This window comes from Oncorhynchus nerka, linkage group LG4, assembly GCF_034236695.1.
Source record: "Oncorhynchus nerka isolate Pitt River linkage group LG4, Oner_Uvic_2.0, whole genome shotgun sequence".
NCBI classification, from domain to species: Eukaryota; Metazoa; Chordata; class Actinopteri; order Salmoniformes; family Salmonidae; genus Oncorhynchus; species Oncorhynchus nerka.
The window spans coordinates 32228121-32245098 of NC_088399.1; the positions used below are offsets into that span (position 1 = coordinate 32228121).

The window sequence follows — 16978 nt, forward strand, 5'->3', positions numbered from 1 at the left end:
GATTACAAAATATATTACAATATATATTGAATTAGAATGCTATGCACCCTTATAGAGTTGTTATAGATGTTCTTTAAGCATATTAACTAGACTATAGGCAAACGCCCACATCATGGGGACTGTAGATGCTTTGTGGGTATTTCAACTTGTATACTTTTCTTTTTTATTGTCATGGAGAGGGGGAAAAAACATGAATATGTATACAAACCTTTGTTTCAATCAGATTCATTCTGACACAAAGATATGTATAGTTCAGGCTTCCCCAACTTGTGGCCTGCGGGTGATTTTATTTGCTCCCCCACACACACACACAGTTTTCTGAGCCCAAACACGTTGAATTTTTTTGTTGGACATAAACGTGTAAAAACACCAGCAATTCAGCTCCAAGTGATTTTAATTTTGCAAATATGTTCCAAAGTATTCCCACACATAATAGAGATACAGTACCAGTTAAACGTTTGGACACCTACTCATTCAAGGGTTTTTCTTTATTTGTACTATTTTCTACATTGTAGAATAACAGTAAAAATAAAGAAAAACCCTGGAATGAGTAGTTGTGTCCAAACGTTTGACTGACTGGTACTGTATATGTGATCATATACAAATGTAAGCAAGGTTTGAAATGATTATGTTTTAATCAAATGTTATATCTGTTTGGGCTTCTTGCGGTCAATTTGCAGTCTACAAATGATTTTTTAATATGTTCTGGCTCCTTGACCATCCGCTCAAGAAGAAATTGGTCCGCGGCTGTATCCTAGTTGATGATCCCTGGTGTAGATGATCTACCATGTACACCAGCTCCAACCATTTACAGAAATGAATAAAGAAAGATGTGAACACAACTGATGTGTTGTCTTACACACTTTGATGTGTTTGAGAATCAAATGTAAATGGTTGTACGTTTGGAAATGTAACTCTATGGGCATGTGTACAGTATAAAGCAGTGGTGCCGTTTAAGATGAGGGAGGACAATTTCTTTTTTTCATGAGCATGGCCGTATTTCTTTTACAGCATATTGGATGACTGTCATTCATTTTCTATTCACCCAGTTCAATGTAACAGTGATAGGTTTAGGCTACTGCATGATACTCTAATTTTCCTTATACCCATCATGAGGTTGCCACAACCTAGCCTATGAATGAAAGTTTACAATGTAGGTGCACACCGGTCGAGAGAAAGATTTTAGGTGACAAGCAGTGACACATGCACAGATAGTGACACATTCAATACCGCCTTGCACACTCTTGCCTGCATCTAGCTGATATAGGGTGTAATCGTTAGTCCAACAGTTGCAAACGAGCATTTTTATTCGACAATTTCAGGTGTGTTTATCCCCGTTTTGTTCCATTTACTTCCGTTTCAGAAACGTTTTTCATCAGAATCGGCGGAATGAATACACTCCTGATCCTGTGTAAACACAGTACACTTTCATAGCAGGCACGTTTTATTTCTTCTCACATCTATGTGCTCTCCTCCTCTCACCTTTTCCTTTCGCTTGTGGACTTCAATACACAACACATCAGCTGTATGTGACCAGGCGAAAACAAACTTTCCAAGCCAAACCATATTATAACCTTTACACACAGCCTACATCGTTGTCAACATAACTAATAGAACTAACGAGTTAGTAAATCCGCTACAATCATGCAGTAACATTACAGTGTACAGTCAGTAAGCAGTTTGGCACTTACATCGGCGGGCCCCGGTGGCAATAAATTGGTCAAACCAAAAGCTTACCTTGACTTAGAAGAGTTCCAGTGTTGTGTTGGATAGTCATAGCCAGCTAGCTAACATAGTATCCCTGTATTTGAGCAGGGTGTTTGAGTAGGCCCAAACTAACTAGCCGCATTTGCTAGCTAAGTAAGTGAAAAACATGATGGAATCCCTCTCTCTCATCTCTCTCTTGCTTTTCCTTCATTAAGGAAGAAATTCATTTGTCCAGAACTGCTTAACTATTGTCTTTCTCTCTCTTTCAGTTAACTACTCACCAGATGTTATGCACTGCAGTGCTAGCTAGTGGTAGCGTATGCTTTCAGTACTAGATTCATTCTCTGATCCATTGATTGGGTGGACAACATGTCATTTCGTTCTGCAAGAGCTCTAATAGGTTGGAGATGTCCTCCGGAAGTTGTCATAATTACTGTGTTAATTAAGTTGAAGGAAGTGGGTGAGAACCATGAGCCTCCTAGGTTTTGTATTGAAGTCAATGTACCCAGAGGAGGACGGAAGCTAGCTGTCCTCTGACTACACCAGGTGCTACCTTACAGAGTGCTGTTGAGGCTACTGTAGACCTTCATTGCAAAATAGTGTGTCTTAATCAATTATTGGGTGAAGTGATTATATTTAGGATAGTTTTATCTAAAAAGGATAACTTTTTGTTGTAAAAAAATCAAAATTCACTGAGAAGGGTGGCCTCCACTGGTATAAAGGTAATTACATTGGTGCAAAACATTTATCAGTCAGAGAGTATATGTTATTCTTGTTTCAAAGACTATGTATAGCCCTACATAGGCTATACATGTACTCCCACAGGGATATTGATATCTTCCTTTTTCCAGTTTACATAGTTATCTAGGCTATTTTATATTCCTCTACATGGGTGTTAGTATCATGACACAAGACGAGACCCAGATGTAGACACAGGAGGCAGATGGTTGGAGTCTAAGATGTTTAATAATCCAAAAAAGGAGTAGGCAAGAGAATGGCCGTGGACAGGCAAAAGGTCAAAACCAGTTCAGAGTCCAGGAGGTACAGAGTGGCAGACAGGCTCGAGGTCAAGGCAGGCAGAATGGTCAAATAAATACACTGGGGAAAACAAGTGACACCTGGAGGGGGTGGAGACAATAACAAGGACAGGTGAAACAGATCAGGGTGTGACAGTTAGAGGATTCAATAAAACTACAACTTGCTGTAACCTCTCCCTTCTTTGGTTTACACTTGAATGACGTCTCCAGTATTTCAGCCAATCAAAGCTGGCACTCCTGGCAGTATTTTTTTGAGGAGCGCCACTTGCTGTTTGGGTATTAGGGGCACGTGGAGGGCAAGCAGTTACGACAGATCATAAACGATTGAATGTCAAGAAAAACGGGGATATTTAGATGCACATTTTTCTCACCGTCTGTCAGCAGCTATAGGCCTAGTTTGATCTTGTTTACGAAGTGCATGGTTTAGTAGTTTGCCTTTATAGTTCTAAGGATGTCTTCAGGTACTGGGAGTTACATTTACATTTACATTTAAGTCATTTAGCAGACGCTCTTATCCAGAGCGACTTACAAATTGGTGCTTTCACCTTATGACATCCAGTGGAACAGCCACTTTACAATAGTGCATCTAGGTCTTTTAAGGGGGGGGGAGAAGGATTACTTTATCCTATCCTAGGTATTCCTTAAAGAGGTGGGGTTTCAGGTGTCTCCGGAAGGTGGTGATTGACTCCGCTGTCCTGGCGTCGTGAGGGAGTTTGTTCCACCATTGGGGGGCCAGAGCAGCGAACAGTTTTGACTGGGCTGAGCGGGAACTGTACTTCCTCAGTGGTAGGGAGGCGAGCAGGCCAGAGGTGGATGAACGCAGTACCCTTGTTTGGGTGTAGGGCCTGATCAGAGCCTGGAGGTACTGAGGTGCCGTTCCCCTCACAGCTCCGTAGGCAAGCACCATGGTCTTGTAGCGGATGCGAGCTTCAACTGGAAGCCAGTGGAGAGAGCGGAGGAGCGGGGTGACGTGAGAGAACTTGGGAAGGTTGAACACCAGACGGGCTGCGGCGTTCTGGATGAGTTGTAGGGGTTTAATGGCACAGGCAGGGAGCCCAGCCAACAGCGAGTTGCAGTAATCCAGACGGGAGATGACAAGTGCCTGGATTAGGACCTGCGCCGCTTCCTGTGTGAGGCAGGGTCGTACTCTGCGGATGTTGTAGAGCATGAACCTACAGGAACGGGCCACCGCCTTGATGTTAGTTGAGAACGACAGGGTGTTGTCCAGGATCACGCCAAGGTTCTTAGCGCTCTGGGAGGAGGACACGATGGAGTTGTCAACCGTGATGGCGAGATCATGGAACGGGCAGTCCTTCCCCGGGAGGAAGAGCAGCTCCGTCTTGCCGAGGTTCAGCTTGAGGTGGTGATCCGACATCCACACTGATATGTCTGCCAGACATGCAGAGATGCGATTCGCCACCTGGTCATCAGAGGGGGGAAAGGAGAAGATTAATTGTGTGTCGTCTGCATAGCAATGATAGGAGAGACCATGTGAGGTTATGACAGAGCCAAGTGACTTGGTGTATAGCGAGAATAGGAGAGGGCCTAGAACAGAGCCCTGGGGGACACCAGTGGTGAGAGCGCGTGGTGAGGAGACAGATTCTCGCCACGCCACCTGGTAGGAGCGACCTGTCAGGTAGGACGCAATCCAAGCATGGGCCGCGCTGGAGATGCCCAACTCGGAGAGGGTGGAGAGGAGGATCTGATGGTTCACAGTATCGAAGGCAGCCGATAGGTCTAGAAGGATGAGAGCAGAGGAGAGAGAGTTAGCTTTAGCAGTGCGGAGTGCCTCCGTGATACAGAGAAGAGCAGTCTCAGTTGAATGACTAGTCTTGAAACCTGACTGATTTGGATCAAGAAGGTCATTCTGAGAGAGATAGCGGGAGAGCTGGCCAAGGACGGCATGTTCAAGAGTTTTGGAGAGAAAAGAAAGAAGGGATACTGGTCTGTAGTTGTTGACATCGGAGGGATCGAGTGTAGGTTTTTTCAGAAGGGGTGCAACTCTCACTCTCTTGAAGACGGGAGGGACGTAGCCAGCGGTCAGGGATGAGTTGATGAGCGAGGTGAGGTAAGGGAGAAGGTCACCGGAGATGGTCTGGAGAAGAGAGGAGGGGATAGGGTCAAGCGGGCAGGTTGTTGGGCGGCCGGCCGTCACAAGACGCGAGATGTCATCTGGAGAGAGAGGGGAGAAAGAGGTCAGAGCACAGGGTAGGGCAGTGTGAGCAGAACCAGCGGTGTCGTTTGACTTAGCAAACGAGGATCGGATGTCGTCGACCTTCTTTTCAAAATGGTTGACGAAGTCATCTGCAGAGAGGAGGAGGGGGGAGGATTCAAGAGGGAGGAGAAGGTGGCAAAGAGCTTCCTAGGGTTAGAGGCAGATGCTTGGAATTTAGAGTGGTAGAAAGTGGCTTTAGCAGCAGAGACAGAGGAGGAAAATGTAGAGAGGAGGGAGTGAAAGGATGCCAGGTCCGCAGGGAGGCGAGTTTTCCTCCATTTCCGCTCGGCTGCCCGGAGCCCTGTTCTGTGAGCTCGCAATGAGTCGTCGAGCCACGGAGCGGGAGGGGAGGACCGAGCCGGCCTGGAGGATAGGGGACATAGAGAGTCAAAGGATGCAGAAAGGGAGGAGAGGAGGGTTGAGGAGGCAGAATCAGGAGATAGGTTGGAGAAGGTTTGAGCAGAGGGAAGAGATGATAGGATGGAAGAGGAGAGAGTAGCGGGGGAGAGAGAGCGAAGGTTGGGACGGCGCGATACCATCCGAGTAGGGGCAGTGTGGGAAGTGTTGGATGAGAGCGAGAGGGAAAAGGATACAAGGTAGTGGTCGGAGACTTGGAGGGGAGTTGCAATGAGGTTAGTGGAAGAACAGCATCTAGTAAAGATGAGGTCGAGCGTATTGCCTGCCTTGTGAGTATGGGGAGAGGGTGAGGTCAAAAGAGGAGAGGAGTGGAAAGAAGGAGGCAGAGAGGAATGAGTCAAAGGTAGACGTGGGGAGGTTAAAGTCGCCCAGAACTGTGAGAGGTGAGCCGTCCTCAGGAAAGAAGCTTATCAAGGCATCAAGCTCATTGATGAACTCTCCGAGGGAACCTGGAGGGCGATAAATGATAAGGATGTTAAGCTTGAAAGGGCTGGTAACTGTGACAGCATGGAATTCAAAGGAGGCGATAGACAGATGGGTAAGGGGAGAAAGAGAGAATGACCACTTGGGAGAGATGAGGATCCCGGTGCCACCACCCCGCTGACCAGAAGCTCTCGGGGTGTGCGAGAACACGTGGGCGGACGAAGAGAGAGCAGTAGGAGTGGCAGTGTTATCTGTGGTGATCCATGTTTCCGTCAGTGCCAAGAAGTCGAGGGACTGGAGGGAGGCATAGGCTGAGATGAACTCTGCCTTGTTGGCCGCAGATCGGCAGTTCCAGAGGCTACCGGAGACCTGGAACTCCACGTGGGTCGTGCGCGCTGGGACCACCAGATTAGGGTGGCCGCGGCCATGCGGTGTGGAGCGTTTGTATGGTCTGTGCAGAAAGGAGAGAACAGGGATAGACAGACACATAGTTGACAGGCTAGAGAAGAGGCTACGCTAATGCAGAGGAAATTGGAATGACAAGTGGACTACACGTCTCGAATGTTCAGAAAGTTAAGCTTACGTAGCAAGAATCTAATTGACTAAAATGATTAAAATGATACAGTACTGCTGAGGTAGGCTAGCTGCGTTGTTGACACTACCCTAATCAAGTCGTTCCGTTGAGTGTGAAGTTTCTACAATGCTGCTATTCGGGGGCTAGCTGGCTAGCTAGCAGTGTTGGTTACGTTACGTTGCGTTAGGAGAACGACAATAGCTGGCTAGCTAACCTAGAAAATCGCTCTAGACTACACAATTATCTTTGAAACAAAGACGGCTATGTAGCTAGCTATGTAGCTAGCTACGATCAAACAAATCACACCGTTGGGACTGTAATGAAATGAAATGAAAATGTGATACTACCTGTGGAGCGAAGCGGAATGCGACCGGAATGCGAAAGTTCTATTCAGTAGACGTTGGCTGGCTGTTGGCTAGCTAGGAGTGTCTCCTACGTTAACCTGTTGCTTCTACTCGGGACGCTTGCGTCCCAACTAGAGCTCTGGAAATGCAAATGCGCTACGCTAAATGCTAATAGTATTAGTTAAAACTCAAAAGTTCATTAAAATACACATGCAGGGTATCGAATTAAAGCTACACTCGTTGTGAATCCAGGCAACAAGTCAGATTTTTAAAATGCTTTTCGGCGAAAGCATGAGAAGCTATTATCTGATAGCATGTAACACCCAAAAAGACCCACAGGGGACGTAAACAAAATAATTAGCATTTCGGCGTTACACAAACCGCACAATAAAATAGAAAACATTCATTACCTTTCACCATCTTCTTTGTTGGCACTCCTAGATGTCCCATAAACACTATTTGGGTCTTTATTTCGATTAAATCGGTCCATATAAAGCCTAGATATCGTTATATGTAGACTGTGTGATAAACGAAAAAAACATTGTTTCAAAACGTAACGTCATTTTTTAAAATTCAAAAAGTCGACGATAAACTTTCACAAAACACTTCGAAATACGTTTGTAATGCAACTTTAGGTATTAGTAAACGTTAATAAGCGATAAAATTCATCAGGAGGCGATGTAAAGATCATTAGCTGTCCGTCTGGAAAAATGTCCGGCTAGAAACTCAACGAAAATATCCGGTCCTAGACCATAGGAGATACGGTGCCCTGCATGTGTTTGACCAAGAAAAAACTCGAAGGGAAATGACAAGACTCTAGACACCGTGTGGAAGCTGTAGGTACTGCAACCTCAGTCAATTAATTGTGGTTCACCTTTATCAATGGGTTCAAGTAGCGCATGGATATATTTTCCCATTTTCAGTGATCAGTTTTTCCTGTGCTTTTCGATGTAAATGCCGTTCTGGTAAAGCCACAGCAGTGATTTAACCAGTTTTATAAACGTCTGAGTGTTTTCTATCCACACAGACTAAGCAAATGCATATACTATATTCCTGGCATGAGTAGCAGGGCGCTGAAATGTTGCGCGATTTTTAACAGAATGTTCAAAAAAGTAGAGGGTCGACTTAAGAGGTTAAGGACGACAAAATAGCTGGCTAGCTAACCTCGGTAAATTAAGATAATCACTCTAAGACTACACACTCTAAACTACACAATTATCTTGGATACGAAGACAGCAAAGACAACTATGTAGCTAGCTAATACTACACTAATCAAGTCGTTCAGTTGAGTGTGATAGTTACTACAGTGCTACGGTAGCCGGTGAACGTATGCTAGCTGGCTAGCTGCTAGGCAGATAGGAGGACGACGAAATACGATAATTACGCAATTATCTTTGATACAACGACGGCTATGTAGCTAGCTAAGAAGAAATTGCTAAGATTAGACAAATCAGACCGTTGTACTATAATGAAATGTAATGAAAAAGTTATACAACCTGCAGACCGAAGGAGACCGAAGCGCGGATGCGACCGGCTCGCTCCAACCCGACAAAAACTAGACTACTAGTTGGTGAATCCCTATCACCCACAGTGTCACCATCAAGAATACATCAAGAGTATTCTACAACACCAGGAAGGACACTCTTTAGTATGACCCCTAGACCCACTCCAATTTGCACACTGACCCAACAGATCTACAGATGAAGCAATCGTACTCCACACTGCCCTTTTCCACCTGGACAAAAGGAACGCCTATGTGAGATTGCTGTTCATTGACTACAGTTCAGTGATCAACACCATAGTGCCCACAAAGCTCATCACTAACTAAGAATCCTGGGACTAAACACCTTCCTCTGCAACTCGATCCTGGACATGGTAAGGGTAAGCAACAGCACATCTGCCACGCTAATCCTCAACACGGAGGCCCCTCAGGGGTGCGTGCTTAGTCCTCTATTGTACTCCCTGTTCACCCACGACTGCAGGGCCAAGCATGACTCCAACACCATCAATAAGTTTTCTGACGACAAAGCGGTGGTAGGCCTCCTCACCGACAACGATGAGACAGCCTATAGGGAGGAGGTCAGAGACCTGGCAATGTGGTGCCAGGACAACAACCTTTCCCTCAACGTGAGCAAGACAAAGGAGATGATTGTGGACTACAGGAAAAAGAGGGCCAAACACGCCCCCATTCACATCAACGGGGCTGTAGTGGAGCATGTCGAGAGTTTCAATTTCCGTGGTGTCCACCACCAACAAACTATCATGGTCCAAACACACCAAGAAAGTCATGAAGAGGGCACGACAAAGCCTTTTCCCCCTCAGGGGACTGAAAAGATTTTGCATGGGTCCCCAGATCCTCAAAAAGTTCTACAGCTGCACTATCGAGAGCATCCTGACTGGTTGCATCACTGCCTGGTATGGCAACTGCTCGGCATCAGACCATAAGGCGCTACAGAGGGTAGTGCGTACAGCCCAGTCCATCACTGGGGCCAAGCTTCCTGCCATCCAGGACCTATACTATGTGGTGTCAGATGAAGGCCCAAAAAATGTTCAAAGACTCTAGTCACCCAAGTCCTAGACTGTTCTCTCTGCTACCGCACGGCAATCGGTACCGGAGCATAAAGCGTCATTATTGTAATTTTTATTTATTTTTTATATATATTTTTTTTACTTGATTTAATATTTTCTTAACTCTTTTTTTCACAAAACTGCAGTTTTAGTTAACGGTAAGGTGTTGTATTCAGTGCATGTGACAAATACAATTTGATTTGATCTGAGGTATGTGAAACTCAATCATAATAATAGTAAATACACTAATGTTATTATAAGAATAATCATTATTATATTAATAGGCCTAATTTAACATTATGTTCGGATCTTCTTCATCACCTCATGAGTAGGCATAGGCCAATGATAATGTAGGCCTATAATCTGTGTCAACATGTACCCTTCAGACATTTTCTTCAAAAAATGTAATACAATGTTATGTATGCTTAATTAGCACCTTGTTTATCACTCTAAACTTCTATCCTATTTATATATTTTCTTCCACTGCCATTGACACACTATGGAAATATGTTTAGCTTACTGTCAAGCACTTGGCTACCAAACAAACACTCAAAGTGCTAAAACCTTTCTCTGTGAACCATTACAAGTTTCTGTATCCTATTTAAGGCACCATTTCAAGGTGAAAGACAACAGATATAAAGAATATAGCTCAGAGCATGGTCTCTAACCAATCCCCTTTCATTAGCAGGTTGTGGGAATGTTGGCACTTAACTCATCTGGCCACAAGCTGAACAGATAAATGGTGACTGGTTGTTGTAGCCTGACAGAGAACCAATGTGGGTCAGTAACACATTCACAGGTACACTGCTGCCATGACGTGAAACACAGAACCCTGTTTGTGATCTCTCTCACTGTCGATCGACCTCCACCAAACCCACTCAGGTACACAAATGATCTACGACAGGAAGTTCCTCCTGGAGTGTCAAACCTCCCCTCTGACATGCACCCCTCCCTGTCTTCCCGATATTCCAGGGGTAACCAAACCCCTCTCAAACAACACTACGACTGACACAGCCCACCCCAAACAGACCCCCAACAACCACAATCCCCAGCGGACAACAGCGCATGTAAGAGTCTACAGGTAGGTGTGAGTATGTGTGTGCTCAAAGATGTATGAGATATTGTGTCATTTGTGATGAGTCTTTTCATCATGTTTTTGCTTTCATCTTGTTTTTGCAGGGGAGGATGCTCAATTTGAAATGGACATTTAGCCATTTGATGGATCTGCTGGATCTGCAGCCTTGAGGATGACAATGAAAGAGGGACTCATGTTTAAACTCATGTCTTTTTGGAAACAGCACAGCATACTGAAATGAATGAAGACTGCATTATTGAAGTGCTGCATTATTATGTGCAGTCATAATTCTAATCGCTCAGGAAGACAAAAAAATGTACATACAATCTCTCCTCTATTGATTTAATATTATTTACTAATTGTTAGTTATTATCCTGTCTTAAAGATGAAGCATTTGAATGATATGTTTGAGTCTTCTCCAGTAGAATTTTGTAAGCATACCATTCTTTGTCTGGTTCTTCGTTAAGTTGTAGTCGTGTAATACATTGTTGATTGTAAAACTAGGGCTACATTTTGAAGAATTATTCTTCTCCAGAGGAACTAATAAAAGACAAACATACTTTTTACTATCCTTTTGTGTTACTATTAAATAAGATAAGAGTATGCAACTTTCAAAAATATCCCATGTTGTTAAAAAATACAAGCCCTGTGAAAACCATAGATGCAGACTGAAATAAATTGAGGATTTATTAAACAAAAGGTTCATGTGACATTTTACAGATATTTAGTCCTTTATGAAATAATACTTCTCGGATGAATATGTACTCTTTTTTTAAACCCATATGATTACCAAGTCTCACAGTGGAATTAAAGCGCTCTAGGGGTCAGCATTGACAATGACAATTGTCCTTGTATCTGCTATTGTCTCAATCATGAGTCCTTATGCATAATACATGTATGCAATCAGGATATCTCAGTTTAAAATCCTTTCGAGTGATTCTCTTGATCCTTTTCAGTGCTTGTGTTCAGAGTCTGCTTCAGTGTCCATCACATCCATATAGTTTAGCATGGCTGAAGGCAGCAGCTGCCCTACTAGAATAGCCCTGAACTTTGAGGCTACACTCACAGAGTGAGCACACACATTTGCACCTCAACTGTCTTCGTGAGGCCTGCAGGTCAAGCAGAAACTGGTACAGAGTGATGTTCTCTGGGAAGGAAAGTGCCTATGGGGTGCTCATGTTGGCAGACACGCTGATCAGTGGCAGCCGCACTCGTCCACCACCATGCCCTGAAAGTGCTGCATCAGCACCTCGCTGTTTTCGTAATACAACATGGACAGAGGGGCCAGGCGGGTGGGCACACAGGACGGGCACGGGACCCGGTCTGAGCGGTGAAGCTTCAGTTGACTCTGGAAAGAGAAGAAAAATACATGTTAGTACAAGTGAACTCACACACAAACAGGAAATCATACAATATTGTAATAGGAAACATATCAATGGCGCTATTTTAAATCTATTTCAATCATGTACATTTTCAGCAGTGATAATGTAATGTTGGTAGTCTTACCTGCATGTAAGCATGGTTGGTGGGGGTGACGGTCTCGTCCACTGGGGTAGGGCAGCTGCCCTCACAGCGGTAGGCGTTATAGCGCTTGGGGTAAAGAATCCACTCGCTCCAGCCTATCTGGTCAAAGTCCACCCACATGTCTACCTTCTTGCACAGCGGGCCCTTCCTCTCCTCCATGTGGGCCACGCCAGGGGCCACCCCAGCCACTCCTGCTCTCTGGTGAAGCCCGTGCCTCTTCCTGCGCCGGGCTTCCTTTCCTCCCTCTACGCTGACAGCAGGGCCAGCTCCAGCTCGCTCCCGGTCCAGAGTGACATACTTGGAATGTTCAGCGGTGCGGATGAGGGTGGGGGCCTTCTTCTTTGTCTGGTGCTTGGAGAAGGCCACCATCATGACCCGGTCGGCTGTGGGGTGCAGGACACTCTCCAGACCCTTCTCTCTCTCTGCCCTTCCCTCTTCATGGCCAGGTGCAGAGCCTCCCTGGTGCAGCCAGTAGTAGCGGAGCAGGGTGGTGACGTTGAACACCCTCCAGTTGGATGTGGCGGTCAGGGAGCTGGGCTCTGCCCTCAGGCATCCCAGGAAGAGGCTCTCTGGGCATGGCGGGCTGGAGCAGCGGCCACTCTGGGAGTGGTACAAGTTCACAGTGACATGCTCAGAGGCAGAGAAGGTAGGCAGGCGGATCCGCAGCTCGGAGCACTTGATGTTGCTACTTGCAGAGATGGAGGATGCATCAAAGGTGACAGACCACCTCCCACCGCTCTGGTGACAACCTGGAGAGATAACATAGAAAATATTTGAGCAAAGCAGACAGAAAGTGCAGAAAGTGTGCAAGCATGTCTCTCACCTCTGTGACTATCAGACTGTCCCATTCATTAAATCAATCACAGATAGTGTCAATTATTTTATTGTTGCCCACAGACAGCTTTCACACGCCATCTTTTGACATGCAATGAGCAGTTAATAAAGTAGAATGTTGTTACTGTCGCATTGTGTATTGCTCCGTTCCTGACACACTTCTGACAGCCTGGGTCTAGTACGTGCTAAAGTGCCATAGCCTAGAGGCTCTTCACAATACGCATTGTATAAGGTTCCCATGCAAAAAAAAATTGCTAAGCACATAGGCGCAAAGTAATCAAAACGCGCTCTTAGTAGCCTAAAAATCACTCTTTATTGAATAAATGTAACTGAGAGTGAAATCGATTATTATCATTTACATTTACATTTAAGTCATTTAGCAGACGCTCTTATCCAGAGCGACTTACAAATTGGTGCGTTCACCTTAAGACATCCAGTGGAACAGCCACTTTACAATAGTGCATCTAAATCTTTTAAGGGGGGTGAGAAGGATTACTTTATCCTATCCTAGGTATTCCTGAAAGAGGTGGGGTTTCAGGTGTCTCCGGAAGGTGGTGATTGACTCCGCTGTCCTGGCGTCGTGAGGGAGTTTGTTCCACCATTGGGGGGCCAGAGCAGCGAACAGTTTTGACTGGGCTGCGCGGGAACTGTACTTCCTCAGTGGTAGGGAGGCGAGCAGGCCAGAGGTGGATGAACGCAGTGCCCTTGTTTGGGTGTAGGGCCTGATCAGAGCCTGGAGGTACTGAGGTGCCGTTCCCCTCACAGCTCCGTAGGCAAGCACCATGGTCTTGTAGCGGATGCGAGCTTCAACTGGAAGCCAGTGGAAAGAGCGGAGGAGCGGGGTGACGTGAGAGAACTTGGGAAGGTTGAACACCAGACGGGCTGCGGCGTTCTGGATGAGTTGTAGGGGTTTAATGGCACAGGCAGGGAGCCCAGCCAACAGCGAGTTGCAGTAATCCAGACGGGAGATGACAAGTGCCTGGATTAGAACCTGCGCTGCTTCCTGTGTGAGGCAGGGTCGTACTCTGCGGATGTTGTAGAGCATGAACCTACAAGAACGGGCCACCGCCTTGATGTTAGTTGAGAACGACAGGGTGTTGTCCAGGATCACGCCAAGGTTCTTAGCGCTCTACTAATAGTTACATCATTACATTTCGTTTAATTAGTGTGCCCAATTGAATTGGTGCTTAAAAAGTGTTGCAAAATAAAGATACTCAAGATACTACCAGACTGAGTACAGAGTCAGAATCGTGAAGACGGGAGATGTCCTCACTCTTGGTCGGGGCGGCGCTGACAGATGGCGGCGCCCTGAATGTGTCTCCCTCCAGCAGAGTCCGGTAGAGCTGCATCGTGTAGAGTGGGAACCTGATGGAGTGATGAACATGGTCCCTGTGACCTCCACTACTTCTGTGGAAGAAAGCCTCACGGTTCCCAGGGATATTCTCCGCTCCAACCACAGAGCACAAACCCACCAGAAGCACAGAAAATATAGCCAGGGTGAGTCCTTCCATAATTCGAAATTAGTTAATCCAAGGTAGTATTCTCCTGTAAATCCAAATCAGTAAAGCTCTTGTGCTGAGACAGACAGGTGGTATAGAGCTCCTTCTCCCAGCTTGTCCAGTTGAGAACACCTCAGGTGAAATATGCTGTCCGCTGGAGTAAGAACTATTATAACAACCCTGTGTCTTTCTTTGCATATTCTGTCATGCCATGGGTTTTTGAAGTGACGGCGTGATCAGTCGGAGAACAGACTCAAAGGGTTAAAACTGTCCATGTGGTTGTGTATCGAAACCAACGGCTCTTTTGAGTGGGAAACGTGAAAACTTGAATACTTCTGCATTGAGTTTTGTAAATTAGAGATCTCTTTGATAAGGAACCGCGACAATTAGTTAAACACATTAGAAATTGAACATTGCACTTGGATTAATGGGGACTAAACAACACGCAAGTTAATCACTCCATGACACTTTTATTAGATGACGCGTCATAAAAGAAAGTAATCTCTTTTTCACCTAGTTAGGAAATCGAGAAAATTTACAACAATTTACCCAACTTCTCTTTTCGAAAATAAAATGTCAGGGCGCAGAGTTATGGCCTACACTAGGCGTACAATACGATAGGCTAATTATAACCACAGTATTTATAACCTATTTTATCCCATCACAGATAAAATTGTATGGTCCTCGCATGACAATAAAACTGATCAGTGTTATCAACATTATAATCTCACTTTCACTGTAGTTTTCAGTTTTTCTTGCACGTTACAATGAAATGCGAGTGACAAAATGTAATTGGTCTATTTATTTTAGTAGGCTAGGTCTATTTAGTCTCATTGTATTAGGTATCTCTTGGCGCTTGTCTTTATAGGCCTAGATTTGGCTATATGATTTATTCTCTCTGAAGAGGTACTACTAGCCTTACCACTCGTTTGGGGATTCGTTAGGCCGGAGCAAGGAGTCTGGGTAGCTAGGCAACTAGGCTATAGGCATCTACATTGACTGTACAGAAATCTTCATAGACCCTATCTAGCCTACTTATTTCTTAGATTAATCTGAAGAACAACACAACAAAGTATGCAAACTATTTGATGAAAAAAGGTGTGTAAGAAATGTAATCAAAAGGTTTATGATGACGTTGCACGATATTTGGCCGGGCTTGCAATTTTATGTGCTTTCAAAAGATCTTCAAAAGATGCTTGAACTCGCCGACCATAAAAATAAATAAATCATTATACCTATAGAAAAGCTTTAATTAGAACGTATTTGCAACAACACTATGGTATATGCTAATTGTGCAGCGCTGATTGGGAAAAAACAACAATTAATTCAAAAGCTGGTTAGGCTACATTTTATTTGTACTTAGTTTATTCAAAATGTATGCATTTCATGGATATAATGTCACCTTTAAAAATGATGTTTTATCCTTAACATTGGGCATATAGTCCTGATAAAAAATCATTAAAATTACAAATATATTTTTTTATAGCTTATCTTGTGTTGGACTATATTTAATCAATGATCAAATCAACAATCTGCAATATGTACTAGGCTACTGTTCAGTGGACAATACAAAACAATTATTCATGGTCAATAAAAACAAATTCTAGGCCTAATTGTGATACAGGTATAGACCGAGCCAAGGATACTTAATATGAGCTCAATATAAATCATGTTAAATCAGTTTTGTGAGTTGTATGGTGAGAGGCTATTGTTTCACCCATAGGCCCACCTCACACACAGGCATACATGTAAGCTACACCTTGATCTGAACAATTGTGGCATCTGATCTATCTATTATCGGCTCTATCCAGCAGGGGGCAATGTGTGGCTATGAGTCAACAACAATCTATTGAGCAGTCAGCCACACCCTGTGTGTGTATTACTGCAGCCTGTGTGTGATGTTCTGTAATTTTGCACTCTTTTCTCCATAAACTGAAATCACAGTTCAGTTCATATTGGAATCGGGCTCGTGCGATGGAGGAGCTCTTTGTTGGCTACACTCAACCTTGTCTCAGGGTAGTAGGTTGGTGGTTTTCTGCATATCCCTCTAGTGTTGAGGGGGCTGTGCTTTGGCAAAGTAGGTAGGGTTATATCCTGCCTGGTTGGCCCTTTCATCGGACGGGGCCACAGTGTCTCCCGACCCCTTCTGTCTCAGCCTCCAGTATCTATGCTGCAATAGTGTTTCGGGGGGCTAGAGTCAGTCTGTTATATCTGGTGTAATTCTCCTGTCTTATCGGTGTCCTGTATGAATTTAAGTATACTCCCTCTAATTCTCTCTCCCTCTCTCGGAGGACCTGAGCCCTAGGACCATGCCTCAGGACTACCTGGCCTGATGACTCCTTGCTGTCCCCAGTCCACCTGGTCGTGCTACTGTTCCAGTTTCAACTGTTCCGCCTGCAGCTATGGAATCCTGACCTGTTCACCGGACGTGCTACCTTGACCCAGACCTGCTGTTTTCTACTCTCACTCTCTACCGCACCTGTTTTCTCGAAACCTGAATGCTTGGCTATGAAAAGCCAACTGACATTTACTCCTGAGGTGCTGACCTGTTGCACCCTACAACCACTGTGATTATTATTATTTGACCCTGCTGGTCATCTTGGCTATGCACTGTTATAATCTCCTCCCGGCACAGCCAGAAGACGAATGACCACCCCTCAGAGCCTGGTTCCTCTCTAGGTTTCTTCCTAGGTTCCTGCCTTTCTAGGGAGTTTTTCCTAGCCACCGTGCTTCTACATCTGCATTGCTTGCTGTTTGGGGT

At 44.9% G+C, this 16978-nt stretch overlaps 1 protein-coding gene and 1 long non-coding RNA gene across 2 annotated transcripts; one reads left to right on the forward strand and one right to left on the reverse strand.

The window, feature by feature from the left end:
- The first annotated feature begins 7863 nt into the window (after positions 1-7863).
- On the forward strand, positions 7864-10926 carry LOC115122188 (uncharacterized). The gene is made up of 2 exons (XR_003862425.2): positions 7864-10366; positions 10465-10926. It is a non-coding gene; the product is annotated as an uncharacterized LOC115122188 (long non-coding RNA).
- A 629-nt stretch (positions 10927-11555) lies between these two features.
- Positions 11556-14229, reverse strand: LOC115117464 (nodal homolog). Its single transcript, XM_065018104.1, has 4 exons — positions 13945-14229; positions 13778-13847; positions 11867-12633; positions 11556-11708 (listed from the first exon to the last, which is right to left on the reverse strand). Exons 1-4 carry the CDS (start codon positions 14227-14229, stop codon positions 11556-11558), a joined length of 1275 nt encoding a protein of 424 aa, XP_064874176.1.
- Positions 14230-16978: the final 2749 nt, after the last annotated feature.

What these genes read in the sequence shown, in the direction of transcription:
- LOC115117464 (XM_065018104.1), bottom strand. Translation starts at nt 14,229, where the DNA reads ATGGAAGGACTCACCCTGGCTATATTTTCTGTGCTTCTGGTGGGTTTG. An exon ending in TAACATCAAGGCGGTGGCCC is followed by an intron (nt 12,634 to 13,777) that starts GTTCTTGTAGGT and finishes TTATCTCTCCAG; the next exon opens with GTTGTCACCAGAGCGGTGGG. An exon ending in CCAACCATGCTTACATGCAG is followed by an intron (nt 11,709 to 11,866) that starts GTAAGACTACCA and finishes TTCTCTTTCCAG; the next exon opens with AGTCAACTGAAGCTTCACCG.